General features: G+C 63.0%; 1 protein-coding gene across 1 annotated transcript in view; it reads left to right on the top strand.

Moving 5' to 3' along the window:
* The window catches only part of trio (trio Rho guanine nucleotide exchange factor), a 147,734-nt gene that overhangs the window by 124,117 nt on the left and 9,507 nt on the right, over nt 1–14,110 (top strand). The window contains exons 37-38 of the mRNA XM_037211990.1: nt 6,969–7,026; nt 9,288–9,441. Of these exons, the coding sequence (XP_037067885.1) occupies nt 6,969–7,026; nt 9,288–9,441 (212 nt within the window). The remainder of the gene's footprint in view (nt 1–6,968; nt 7,027–9,287; nt 9,442–14,110) is intronic.

Here is a 14,110-nt window from a genome sequence, read left to right as displayed (position 1 = left end):
GCCTTAGAAGGTTATTTCGGATGTGCTGTTTTTTTCCTTTTATTTTTGCTATTATCTGTCGGATGACTATTTATCTGTTATTTGTCTGTTTATCTGTATTTATCTGTCGGATGACTACTTTGGATGACGTAGAGCAGAAGCGAAGCAGGGCTTGCTGGGTGTGCTGAGTCATCACCCTATCAGCACCGCACTGGAATTTTTGGTGTCTTTTTTTGTGTGTTTTTGCCATCTTAGGACCAAGCGGGCATCGTAGTGGCGCCGTCTGTCATGGCACGGGACTTGGTGAGGACTCTCCACGGGCATCCGGCATCTGACTGATATTTATGGGTATATCACTGTATGACCAAACACGAGCGCTGTAACGCAAAGTTCCTCCAAAGAACAGGCAATATTTGAAAAATCAACCTCAATAAAATTGAATACGGTAGGGGTTTGGAATTCGATAAAATCATCCAGCTGCTGGTTGAAAAACGGAAGACTGACATTGATAGTGAATGAGATCGGTTTGAGATTTGCTTTTTGAAAATCGGAATGTCCTATGTTTTTTAGATTTTTTGCAGAATAACACAATGTCCCGGTGTTAGTGCAAGTAAAACCGAGCACACGCTTCGTGTTCAGAGTACTGACCACTGCAGGTGCTGCTGACTCGTAAAGTCTTGGGCTGTACTTCAGCAAGGGTGACAAACCTTTACCAAGCCTTGCTGCTTGCGAAATGTTGTTTCATGAAGTCGTACAGATTATTTTGAGGACAGATCAGCAGTTCGATGACGAGTTGGTGGAGGTTTGCCATGGTCGTCCATTTCACGGGAGTTGGCCGGAAGTTTTCCTTCAAAGCTACAATGTGACTAAAACCGCGAGAAATCCACCAATTAGCAGTTCGATGACGAGTTGGTGCAGGTTTGCCATGGTCGTCCATTTCACGGGAGTTGGCCGGAAGTTTTCCTTCAAAGCTACAATGTGACTAAAACCGCGAGAAATCCACCACCTAAAGGTATGTCCCATATTCTGAATGCTCGTCACCGACTCAAAACATGGTCTCGGCTTTGGCTTTGTCGGCCGGGTCGCGTTAGCGTCATATCGGCCTGACCGGTGGAGCCTGTGTCTCGATCATGTCTGGTAAGAGCCGCATAGCGCCGCAGATGAATGGCTCCTGATTTATAGAGCGCAAGGCTGTCTTGGCTTGATCGGTATTGTAGTGCTCGTTACGTGCTGGGATGTACGCCGAGGAGGTCCAACTCGAACCACGTGGCCGTTTTCCACTCGACTGACCTGGCCGGACATAGAAATCGGATGTGGTGCGCCAACTGGAAGATGTCGAGCGATAGGACTAGGATGATATGATTTATGTTGCAGCGGGTAGCATTTGCTGACAAACGTACTGCGGAGGCCAACCATTGCGTCGTAATTCATCCATAACTTGAACTCATGCAGTAAATGAATGATACAGAGTGGGGTCAGCATTCGGAGATGCCTACAGTTTTATCGGAATGCTAATATTTTTAATATTGCAACTGTATTGCTATAACAATAGGTCTGATATGTACACTGGAATGGGACGTGGTCGGACTGGGCAAAGCGTTTTGTATGGAAGGAGCCCGCATTTTCATGCATCGTTTTCCAAGTACTAATAGTGATTTGGTATATGATCATGGAGTGAATGGACGTCCGCGTGGATAAAGTGTCACGACGCCCTTGACTCATGGTTTGACCCACTCCAGCGTTCCCATCCGGCGTTATTTTGTTATAGCTGTGCGGTTATTGGTCGGATTTAGTTGCAAGTGTGCCTTTAAGTCCAGAATGATTGTTGATTCGAACTTGTCCCGGTAGACCTGAGGTCACCGGGTTCGCATGCTTGCAAAATGAGAAGGAGGTTGGGGGGCTGAACAATAAAATTGATCAAACCTGCCCCAAAATATGCCAACAAGTAGGTTTCTCCCGTATTTTGCATGCTGTCTTCCCAAAGTTGGGAAAGGGGCTGAAGCCCCCCCCCCCCCCCTCCTCTCCCCAAACCAAATAAGAAACTACATTCCTGGTCATACCCCAGTATGCCCATGGACTTCAGTGGCTCATGTCTGGCCAGGTAGGATCACGGCGGATCAGGGGGGGGGGGGGGTTGTCGTGTCATGCAATGACATGACACGTCCGCGCTGCCGCAGACCAGTCGTTCTGGGCCAGTTGGCAGCTGACCGCTATCGATATGGTCTGGCGAAGCAATGCGCTGTCGGCGGGCGCGGTTTCAGTGACCGATACAAGATAAAGCAGCGATGTTATCCCTCGGTCACAAGGGCAGCTAATCTCAAACAGCACCAATATTTGTCACTTTCCCGCTCAGTCCGCACCAAACACGGAGGCTAATTAGTGTCTCGCCACGAAAAATAAACTTATTGTCTTGTTTGGAGTGTCCAGAAACTTGAAATGGAAAGCTTATCTTGTCTTAACCTTTGTTTGTGTCCACGTTTTTGGTAGTAGGACAAGGAGCTGCACTGAATGTATACACGATTACGATAACGGATAGGGTATGCTTTGAAAGGTCTGCGCTATAAAAAGTACTTTGTATCGCTGAAATGCTCGATTTTACTTCAAACATCCGCAGTTCTCCGCTGCTGTCATCTGCAGTCTCCGCTGATGTCTCTGTGTGCCCCATCTGCAGTGGTCCGCTGCTGTCACTGTGTGTGCCCCATCTGCAGTGGTCCGCTGCTGTCACTGTGTGCCCCATCTGCAGTGGTCCGCTGCTGTCACTGTGTGCCCCATCTGCAGTGGTCCGCTGCTGTCACTGTGTGCCCCATCTCGCCGAGAGCTTACCCCTCTAAGCTGGAGGGGGGGGGGGGGGCTGGTGTCGGTCGCATGCAACATGGGCTGCCGCTAATGGCTGCGCGCTCCGTCAGCATGTGCACCTGCCTGCGGGGTGTGCCCGGTACCGATGTATCTGCCGCCCGTTTGCGATGTAGCCTCCTGTAAAGCGGCCTAATGCGATTTGTGTTGATCTGTCCGAACCGCTGGCAGACCTGACCGACTGGAATGACTACCTTGTTAGCTGAGCACGAGCGAAGCGATGTTGCATTAAGTTTCCGCATGATCGGCAGACGGCATCACAGCCCTCGATTGAGCATTCAGCACGCGCCGGCGCCCGCTGTGGTTTGCCGGGGCTGGGTTGCTGGCGCCTGCTGTGGTTTACCGGGTCTGAGGATGGCTGGCGCCTGCTGTGGTTTGCCGGGTCTGAGGATGGCTGGCGCCCGCTGTGGTTTGCCGGGTCTGGGGGTGGCTGGCGCCCGCTGTGGTTTGCCGGGTCTGGGTTGCTGGCGCCGGCTGTGGTTTGCCGGGTCTGAGGATGGCTGGCGCCCGCTGTGGTTTGCCGGGTCTGAGGATGGCTGGCGCCCGCTGTGGTTTGCCGGGTCTGTCGTGTCTGAGTAGCGTCATCGTCCCGCAGCTGCCAGTGTTCCGCTACCGGGACGAAACAGATTGATATACCAACGGACTGTGCCGAGATCCAAAGCCCCCGGCGCCTTTGGCCGGCGACGCGCATTGCCGCACGCTCTAACGTGTCGGCCGGGGCGCCGGTGCTGGTGGCGGAGGTCCTCCTTCTGGGAGGGGGGCCGTCTGGCGCTGTGGACCTACGTGTTCCAGCTCGAGTCCACGCCTGACGTTGGCATGACATGCCGTGACCTGACCTGACCTGGCCGGGCCGCTGCCGGCATTGATCAGAGCGGGCCGCGGCTGCGGCGGCGGCGTCGGCGGCGACCCGTCGGTCGGACCGGCCGGTATTGATCAGGCGGGTCGGGCGGCGTCAGTGTGCGGCTGACAGCGGACGGCGCCGGTGCCGACCTGACGAGGTCAGGCGCCGCCGGCGGCCCGCACCTGGCGTGTCCGCCGACGCCGAGGCCGACGGTGAGTGCGCCGCTGGCTGGCCGGTCCGCGCTGCCCCGCGACGCCAGATGAACCGCGGCCGCCGCTGTCGGCGCCGACCCAGCGGCCGCCGGCACGTGGGCGGGGCGGTCGGCTGGCTCCGGCGCCGGGAGTCGCACAGACGGCCGCTGGTGTGTCGGCATTCGGACGGATGTGACCGTTGTTCGGGGCGGTCGGGCCTTCCGTGGCCAACAGTTGTCCGTCGGGTTGGAATTAGATCAAGGGCAGTTGTGTTTTGCTTGTCCACCCGGGTGTGACAAGCCATCTGCGATATCTTCCCAGATGTGTCGCTTTTTGCTGGGCGGTATGGGACGATGCCGGGGTTGCCTTTTTTCAACGACTGCCCCGTGCCAGCGATCGCAGGCATGAGTTTACAGAGAGACAAGCTTGGAGAAATGTATTTGTCAGCCTTTGTTGGTCCACTCGTGTGTGTTTCGGCCCGGTTGGCGTTCAGCACGTTTACCCCATGTCGGTTGTCGAAATGGGGTCCTGGCACGTGTGCTGGTGCGTGCTCGGGGAAAGCCCGGTGGCGATGAGGCGGAGCTCCGATTGGAGCGGTGTGTGCGGGACGGTACAGACGCGCGTGTCGGTGGTGTCAAGCCGGCGCCGGCCACCGATCGGTGCGGCCAACAAGGCGACGCTGGCTTCGGCGGCGGGCCGGCGTCGGGGCCGGCTCGCATGTGTCGCCAGCCGACCAGCTCGCGCCGAGGGCCGCCGCAGTCTGCACCGTCGCAAGCGGCCGCCTCGGTCGGCAGTGCCGCAGTGTCCCGCCGGCCGACGGTTCTCGCGGGTGCGGAGAGTGTCGCGGTCGTTGCCGTTTGTCCGGGGATGGGGCGCGGTCGGCTCGGCTGGGCGGTCATCCGCGGAGGGCCGTCAGCTGCCGGCGTCGGCGCTCGGACGACAGCCGCCGGACCCGGCGGGCCGAGTCAGCCGGCAGGCCGTATCGATTGCCAGGCGGCTGCCGCCGTCTCACCGAGAGGCGACCGCCGCACGGCCGGCGGCGTCCGTCACCGGCCGCCGGTACCCTGTCCGCCCCCCTCCTCCCCGCCCCCCCCCCCCCACACACACCGGGAAGCCGTCTCAACCAGCGCCGGCGGCCGTGGCGCGCCTCGGAGCGGCCGTCGGCGCCGTCGCGGTGTGCCGCCCGCCGCTGGAGACGGCCTCGGTGCCGGCTCCGGCGCCGGGCAAGCGCGGTTGTCAGCAGGAGCCGTATTTGTGCAGCGCGGGACGCCGGTGAGACGTCACCGCGCCGTCAGTGGCTGTCTCCCGGTGTGGCTTCAGCGCTGCGGCGCCCATCACCGCTCAGCTCGCCCGTCGTGCGCCCCCCCCCCCCCCCCCTCCCCGCCTCATTCTGGGGTTACGCGCGTTATGTACCCGCTTGTCAGCCGGGTGCGGCTGTGGGGGAGGGGGGGGGGGGGGCGAGATAGCTGAGCCAGTCGCCAATTACCCGATTAGCTGGTGTGGACATTTGTAAATAGTGCACGCCGCCATGCCGCCATAGGGCGCGTCGGTGCGGTGATGATTTGCTGGGAACTACTCATCAGATATGCTGGTGCTGGGACCGCGACTTGGTCAGGCTGGCTGGTGCTGGGTACGTGATCGGATGCGTCTGCTGGTGCTGACCCGGTGTCTGATTCGGTCGAATGCTGCGGGCTCTGACGCGATATGAGGGCGCGGAGCTGATGTGGCCGGCTGATGCTGATCAGTCCGGATGAGGTTGAGTCAGGACCGGCGGTGGGGCCGCTTAGTGGGCGGCGGTGCCGCTTAGTCACGCTCTGACGAGGTCGGCCGGGGGTGCCCTCAGCCTGGCCGGGGCAGCCGGTGCTCAGTCGCAGGCTTCCGTGGCAGATGCTACCACTGCCTCCCCCCCCCCCCCCCCCCCCCCGGCGGCTCGCGGCGGGAGGCCAGGGCGGCAACCAGGCGCCGCTGTTAGTCAGCTGGGCAGTTTTTGCCTCGCTCTTGTGTGTACGAGGCGGGCTCTGTGGAAGCGTGCACAGGGCGCTTTTTCCCCCACTTGGCGGCGCGTGCCGTGCTGGATTCCGGTGCGCCGCCGCGCTCGGTAGCTGCTTCGGACGAGCGGACGCTGCGCGGACGGCTGCAGCGGTGACAGCGCGGGCAGGCGCGCAGGCATGCGCGCGCAGCCGCCGGCTGATGACGTCTGCAGCGCACGGTCGGCGGCGGTGGCGGCCGGTGCCGCTGGCCCAGCTCCAGCGGCTGCCGAAACCGCGTCGTGCCGCTGTCGTCGAACTGTCAGGACGGGCGGGACTGAATGGGCCCGTTGACGACACCCGCGCCTCCCGGCCCGCTTTGTGCGGCCGCCAGTGACGTGGCCCGACGGCCAGAGCGTGGGCGACGGCGAGTACGGCGGCGGGGTGGCGCCAGCCGCTTGTTGGGACACGTGGCGCGGCAGGCTGGCGGCGGCGCGCGCCGGGCCCGCCTCCTGCCGGCCGCACTGGGGCCGAGGCGGCCCGGAGTCAGACCCCACCTGAACGGGGCCGATACTCGGCGTCCACGGCCGACCGCAGTCCTGTTGTGTCCGTTGAACTGAAGGTAGAGGAGAGCGGAGGGTGAGTGAGGAATCGCTGTGGTCGCCGTCGAATCCCGGCGAACCTCTAAAGGGACTGACCGCCAGACTGGCTGGCTATTGGACCGCGCCGCGGGCACCCGAGGCCACCAAACGACTGCGCCTTAGGTCCTCGCGAACCGGACAGACTCTGCCAGCCTCCCGCCTCGTGGCCCGTGTGGATTATGCGGCGCGGATGTTCGGCAGGCTCTGTCTGCCGGGTCCCGCTTAGGCCATGTTGTAATTTTGCTGAAATCCTAGGCCTGGGTAACGAGACCGTGCGTAACATGTGTGGGTATCCGTGATGCACGTTGTCTGGTTGCCCATGTGGTGCGTGCTCTGTGGTACACAACACCAACATTCCCGCACACAGCAGCGTATCGCGCCGCCGGACTACAACATGCCCCACCCTTGAAGGGCACACGATCAGCTGGCGGCATGCTCAGTGGCTGGTGGTCGCAATGGTGGCAGCCGTGTGACCGATTCGCGGCTCTGTCGGCAGATCCGTCCCAGGACAGCCAGGCGTCGTCCCCGGTCAACAAGCGGAAGGGCCTGTCCGGGTGAGTGATGCCGCGCCGGCGCCGTACCGCTGCCCTTGGGGGCAGGGGACGCCCCCGACTGTCGGCCGCACTGTCGCGCTGGTGCCGAGCTCACAAAGTCCCCGGTGGTTCACGCTGCTCGGGCAGGTTTGCACGTCCTGTGTGAAATGACGCCAGTCGTACTGTGGACACGCGTCGTTCCCAGGATGGGCTGTGGCCATGTGCTGCTCCCAGGATATGCTGTGAACGCGTGCTGCTCCCAGGATGTGCTGTGAACGCGTGCCGCTCCCAAGATGTGCTGTGAACGCGTGCTGCTCCCAGGATATGCTGTGAACGCGTGCTGCTCCCAGGGTGTGCTGTGAACGAACGCGTGCCGCTCACTGTTTGAGTCTCGGTCTGTGCGGTGAACGCGTGCCGCTCTCTGAACTGGGCAAGTGTGGACAAGTGCCGTCATCGGCTTGAGTATGGACATGCTCCGCGGGACATGTCCTCGCTGGTCGTGGCTGTCGGTGACGGTTATTCTGGGAGTGACCGTCGGTGACGGCTATCCTGGGAGGTTCACGTCATGTCTGATGGGGTCTGTTCCCGGCATTCCCTTTGCTGAGCGTTGCCGTCTCGTGCATGACTGCGCAGGGAATGTTGTGCCAGATTTGTTTGCTATCGTCTGCACTGTGCGCTTACCTGGTCTGGCGTTTGAGACCTATGTTGATCAGTGTCGGCCGGTTGCTTGTGGAGATTCTTGTTCACAGGAGCGACTGTCTGGCATGGTCCGCGAGCCATTCGCCGACAGCATTCTTGAATGCGGTTACTTAGAAGCTGATTATTTACGTTACGGACGCTTCATTGTTTGATATCTGTTTATGTGAGATTGTCTCTGTCAGTGCGTCTTTTTAAGACTGAACGCAAATTGGCCATCGTCGACCGCGCGCCCCTAAACGAGACTAACTAACCAGTAACCGCGCTTGTAGGTCGTGGCTGTCCCATTGCACGGCAGGTTTGCGTGTCCCATTGTTCCACAGGTATGCCCCACAGGTGACTCTCCCTGCTCGCGCTGACCGCTCACACGCGTCCGTCCGTCGGTCCGCTTCAGCCCGTTGTCTGTCGTCGCCAATCGTCTGTCAGCCGGCGGTGTGTGGCCCCCGTCTGTCGTCTTCTGTCGTCTGTCGGCTGGTGGTGTGTGATATCTCATCTCCGGTCGTATGCCGGCCGGCAGTGTGTAGTCTCGTTTTCTGTCGTTATTTCCTGCCCTCTGTCGGCCGGCGGTGTGTAGTCTTTCGTTGTCTGTCGTCTCCTGTCGTCTGTCGGCCGGCAGTGTGTTGTCTCATGGTCTTGGGTCGTCTGTCGGCCGGCAGTGTGTAGTATCTCGTTGTCTGCCGTTGTCTCCTGCCGTCTGTCGGCCGGCGGTGTGTAGTCTCTCGTTGTTTTGGGCCTGCTTTCGGCCGGCGGCCCCGGCTGATCACCTAGTGTTCGGCCGTGTCTCTGTCATCGATTGCCGCCGCCACCGCCCGAACCTGTTGCGTTCACGGCCGGCGCGGCTCAGAAGGTCAGACAGGCATTAGCCGATCATGTGGCCGAAAGGCGCGCGCCTGACTCTAGATCGATGTGACCACTGACCCCGAGCGGGACTGGGCCGGTCGGCTCCGACCCACCGCTATCCAGCGTGCGCTGGCTTATCGGTGGTAAGTGTCCTGAGCGGCCAGTCGGGCCGCGGCTCGATGCCGGACCGCCGCTGGCGGCGTGAGCGGAAGCCGCGACCCTTCAGCGGCGCGCGCTCGGTGCCGTTCGGTCGCCGTCTGCCGGTGGTGTCCGTGCCGTCGGCGCCGGTGTCAGTGCGCCGGGAGTAGACCGGGACAGCGGCTGGCGGCGAGCTGTGGGTGGAGCGCCCGCCGCTCGCCGCCGCATCGCCGATTGGCGGTGCTTGATAACGCCCGCGAGTGCTGCTGTGAGAGCGTCTTCGATAACTGTGCTGCAGCGCGACTTGGGCCTGAACACAAGATTATCCGGGCGCGCGCGCTTGTCGGTGTAGCGGTGTGTGTGTGTGTGTGTGTGTGTGTGTGTGTGTGTGTGTGTGTGTGTGTGTGTGTGTGTGTGTGTGTGTGTGTGTGTGTGTGTGTGTGTGTGTGTGTGTGTGTGCGTGTGTGCGTGCGTGCGTGCGTGCGTGCGTGCGTGCGTGCGTGCGTGCGTGCGTGCGTGCGTGTGTGTGTTTGGCAGTGCGACCCTGTGAGTGCGGCGCCGCGCGCCGGCCTCGCCGCACCTGACGCCGTCCTCCGCCCCGTCCGCAGACGTAAATGGCTGCCGACGCCGCTGCGCAAACTGTCGCACAACAAGCTGACGGCGGCCAGCGGCGCGCTCAGCTCAGGCGAGCTGCCGGGCGCGGCCGGCCGCGCGCCGCCCAAGCCACCGCTTAAGAAGACCAACTCGGAGCGGAAAGTTCAGGTCAGTCGCCGCCCGTGACGTGACGTGACGTGACGGGCGGCAGACGGCGGCGCGCGGCTGGTGCCGGACCGCGCCGCAGTGCGACAAGCGGCGCCGACGGTACTCCACCAGTGTCGTCAGCCGTCCTGAGGCTGGGCGCGTGCGGCGGTGCGCCTGCGTCCGCCAGCTAAGCTGCAGGAGCCGGCGGCGGACGCCAGACGCCGCGCGTTTGCGGCCGGCACGTGCGGCGTCCGGCGGTCTCTGCCCCGTCCGGTCGTGGGCGGGCCGGTGTGGTCCGGTGTGGTGGGGCCGTCGTGAGGTGTGCCGACTCCCGCCGACTCGTGTCTGCTGTCCGCACCTGCCCGGCTCGGCGTGTTTCAGACCCCGTACGTCCGCACCCCGAATCCCCAATAGCTCGTTTTTCTGCTGCGAGTGAGCTATGTGTATGTGTGGCGGCGAGAGAGAGAGAGAGAGATAGAGAGAGAGAGAGAGAGAGAGAGAGAGAGAGAGAGAGAGAGAGAGAGAGAGAGAGAGAGAGAGAGAGAGAGGGAGAGAGGGAGAGAGAGAGAGAGAGAGAGAGAGAGAGAGAGAGAGAGAGAGAGAGAGAGAGAGAGAGAGAGAGAGAGAGAGAGAGACCTGGTCGCGGCTTCCTGGCTCGGTTCCAGTCGGCCGGTGTGTGCCTGGGTGCGCGCCGCGCGTGCGTATCCACACGTGTGGGCGGTGGCACGTGTCGTCCGGCCGGCTGGCGCCTGTTCGATTGGTACGTGCGGCGGCCGCGACCTGACGGTACTGGTAGCGCCGACTGGTGTTGAAGGACCGTGCGTCACGCGGGCCGGGCGCGCTGTTTGGCCCGCTGGGGCCGTTTATCGGGAAGAGCGCTGGCTGGCGCCGCCCGCTCGCCCGCCCGCCCGCCCGCCCGCCCGCCCGTCCGTCCGCCCGGACTATCGGGTGGCCGGCCCGCTGGTGCCGTGCGCCGTCCGCCGTCTAGAGGCCACGCCGCCCGGCCGCGGGCTCTTACGGCTGGCTCTGCCGCACGCCGGCCAGTCTCCGGAAATGGGCGCCGGTGCGCAGCCCTGCGCCGCTGCGTGCGCGGAAACCGGGCGCCAGACGTCCGGCGAGGTATGGCCGGCCGGAGCCGCCGCAGCGGGTGGGCCCCGCGCTGGTGTGATGGCCGCGTCTGCCACCCGAGGCTCACCGCCACCGCCGCGGACCCCGGAGTCGAGTGCCGGTGGAGGCGGGGCGGGGTAACGCCCGGCGGTGCGTGACCGCCGCGTCCCATGGCGGCGGTGGCGGTGACGGTGGCGATCGGCCGCTGCTCCCGGCCGCCCCGGGAGGGAGCGCATGACGGCCGGCGCTCGGCGCCCCTGCCGATCGATGGCGTGCGCCGGCGGCCGGGCGCGCCGGTCAGCCGGCCAGCCGGCCGAAGGCGGTGGCGGCGGCGGGGTCTCGGGCCGCCGGTCGTCATGACTACTGGTCGCTAATGGCTAGAGGAGGCCGCGCTCCGGCGGATTGATTGGCGCCATGTGCTGGCCGCGCCAGACACGCGCACACCCCAGCGCTCACCCGGAGACGCATGCCCGCCGGTCGGCCGCGACACCGCCTGTGACGTGCCGGCCGCCCCGGCGGGCAGTCCCCGGCCCGCCAGCGGACTGGTCGGCTGTTGTCCCTCACAGGTGTATATGCGGGGTGGGGGCACCCCGAACCGTCCCGACGCCTCCAAGCAGACAGAGCTCGCTGTTTGACTGGGGGCTGCAGTTCTCGAGCGAAACGCTGGTGCGGCTGCGAAGGCATTCGTCGGGACGATTCCCACCGGGTGTGTTTGGCCGCTCGCTCACGTAAACCGCCGCCGGTTTTTCCGCGGCGCCGAGTGCGGTCCGAGGGCCTCGGGCTGCGGCCGTCGTTACGCGGTCTGTGGTGCGGCGGCCTTGTCCGAATCTGCCGGACTTGACGGCTGACTGGCGTGGTGACACGTGGCGCGGAAGGGCGGGAGTGGGGGACGTACGCCCCGCCCCCCCCCCCCCCGCTCATGTGCTCATATGACGCGAGCGTGTCGCCGACGAACCCCCGGTTTTGGTCGCGGTGCTGGAGCTTGGCGGCCAGCCGTGGTCTGGTTCGTCGTTCGAACGCCTGAAGGGTGTGCAAGGCGGGCGTCAGCTGGTCCCTGCGGGGTCTCCTGCTGGGCGACGCGCGGTCAGTCAGCGACGGCTGGAGCGGGCTGCTGTGCCGCCTGTCCTCTCCCGCCTCTGGCCGCGAGCCCCTTCCCTTTGTCACAGCCCCTCCGTATGTCCATTCGCACTGTCGATGCCCTGTCGACGGTGCGACCGTAGACGCTTGATTGGCAATGGTCCCAATACGTCCCGAGATCCGGCTGCCCCGCTGGCCGCCGCCGGTGGCTGTCGCGGCTCTGCTCGGCTCGGCGCACTTCGGCCCTGGCCGCAGCAGTGGACGGGTCGGGCGCCGCGCCGCCCCGTGGCCGGCCGTGCGTGTGCCGTGAGTCGGGCTGCCGTGCCCCCGCGCGCCACTGATGAATTGATGGCGTGCACGGCGCCGCCAGCGGTCCGCAATTGCCGGTGGCGTGCGTGGGGTGGGATCGGTTAGCGAGGGTCACGGTCCGCCGGCACGCGTGGCGGCCGGCGAGAGTGGCTGGAGCGAGGCAGAGCGGCGGCGCGGCGGTGTTGTTGTGTACCGACTGTCAGACCCATCGCCCGCGCCGGCCGACGGTCACGCCAAACACAACGGCGGCCGAGCCAAGGGCGCCCGTCGGAGGCGGCGCGGTCGTGCTCGGGCGTCTGGGCCCGTCACGCCGCGGCGCCGCCGCTGACCGGTCTCCGGCCGCCGGCCCGTCAGCCGGCGCCGACAGCGTGCGGCGGCGGTGGCCCGCCCGCCACCCAGCCGGCCGCGCCGCCCGGGTCAGGTCGACGCGACGGCCGCCGGCCGCCGGCGACGCGCCTGCCGCCTGGCGGCGCCGGCCGACGGCGGCGCCGCGCCGCCGGTTGGCGCCAGTGCGTGGAGGCGGGAGCGCGCGGCCAGTCGCATTGTGGGGAGCGCGCCTGGACGCCCATGGAGGGGCCGCGCAAGTCCATTACCGAGTTTATGCACAAAGTGAGCGAGCGCGTCGACATGTCGGGCCTGCGGCGGCGCTGCTCGTCGCCGCTGCGCTCGCCGCCGGCCGATCAGCAGCAGCGCGCGTCGCAGGGCTCGCCGCGCGGCGACTTCATCTGCCGCGAGCTGAACCAGGCGCTGCTGCACATCCTGCTGCCGGCCGTCGAGTCCGAAGTAAGCGACGACGCGCTACCCTCAGCGGGCGGAGCGGCGCCGCTGGGTGTGCAGCTGCAGCCGGTGCTCGCGGCTATCGCGTTGGCGTGCGCCCTCCTTCCGCCGGCGGCGATGGCGTGACCCGCCACTGCGCCGCGGCTCCCGCCCAGAGGCTGGCAGAGACGGGCTGTGGCGGGGCCGTTGGATTACCCCAGGGCGTCGAAAGCGCGGCCGACGCAGACTTCCAGTGGGCCAACTGATCAGTCGCTTAGGTGATCTACGCCTGGTGTCTTGGCAACATACAGCAGTTGAAAGGTGGATTAATCGCAGACGTCGTTGCATGTCATGGTTTTTGCGACGAACCTTATTGCTGGCAGTGTGGTTACCTGTTTGAAATACTTGGGAGTGGGTGATGTTGCAGACGTAAAAACGAGACACTCGCGACTCTTGACGATGAGCAGTGCTTCAAAACGTCGAGTGATTTCAGTCTAACCAGTGGTTGCTCGATAACGTCTAACCAGTACCTGCGGGCATATTTAAGGGACATTATTTTCGTCATATAACTCGCAGTTCATATTTTCTTGTTTCACATATGCATGCTGCGTCGCAGTGACGCAGCGGCGTATTAGTGGCTGAAACTGAACTGTTTCCACCAAGTATGGCTATGTGGTTGCTGAGCTTCTCAAACCACGGAGTTTGCGCTTGTGTCTTGGGAAATTGGCTTCCAAGCCAGTCAAGAAAGTTTTCAACTTGGACAGCTCACCCGACCCGGTCGTGGCGCTTGCTGGAAGCTAATAGTTTTGCAACCACGCATCGCATATTCAAAGGGCTCTGGGTTACGATAAGCGTTGCTCTTCAAAATCTGTGTTTTGTGGGTTATTAGGCATTCGCTTGCCAGCTGTTGAAACAGTTCAGCAACATGGCGCTATCGCCGCAGCTTCGCCTCTCCATTGGAGGAATGCGTGAAACTCAATGTTTTCAAATTGCAAAACCAGGTTTTGCAATTTGAAAAAAGGTTCAGGTGGCCATGGTTAGAAGCCGGGTCCAGATCTAGGCAGCCCTGCGACGGAGCCCCACTAGATTAGGCCTAGGACGCAATTGTGAATCATATTCGCAACAGTGCGAGTCGATGTGTGCAAACGGTGACGTGCTTTCGTGCGCAAGCCAGGGATCAGTCCGTTTTTGGGACGTTTTGAAGGTGTGGGCCTAGTCTGGCATCTGTGTCAGATCTCAGCAGCCATAGGTGATACAGATGTGAAGTCGAGTGCGTGGTGAAGAGATAGCACCTACTACAGTTACTATGCTCAAGTTCTATAGGTCTATATACTATAGTTCGATGCTATAGTTCACCCCCATCACAAAATTTCCCTCTCCTGGGTGCGCTGGTCTCAGTCCAGGAAGCGGCCAGTGTTACCTTTTCTGAAATTGATCTTGA

The sequence above is a fragment of the Pollicipes pollicipes genome, unplaced genomic scaffold (assembly GCF_011947565.3).
Source record: "Pollicipes pollicipes isolate AB1234 unplaced genomic scaffold, Ppol_2.1 Scaffold_3087;HRSCAF=3621_pilon_pilon_pilon, whole genome shotgun sequence".
In the NCBI taxonomy this organism is placed as follows: Eukaryota; Metazoa; Arthropoda; class Thecostraca; order Pollicipedomorpha; family Pollicipedidae; genus Pollicipes; species Pollicipes pollicipes.
Note: the sequence above shows the minus strand (reverse complement) of the source record. Positions and strands in the feature narration are given on the sequence as shown.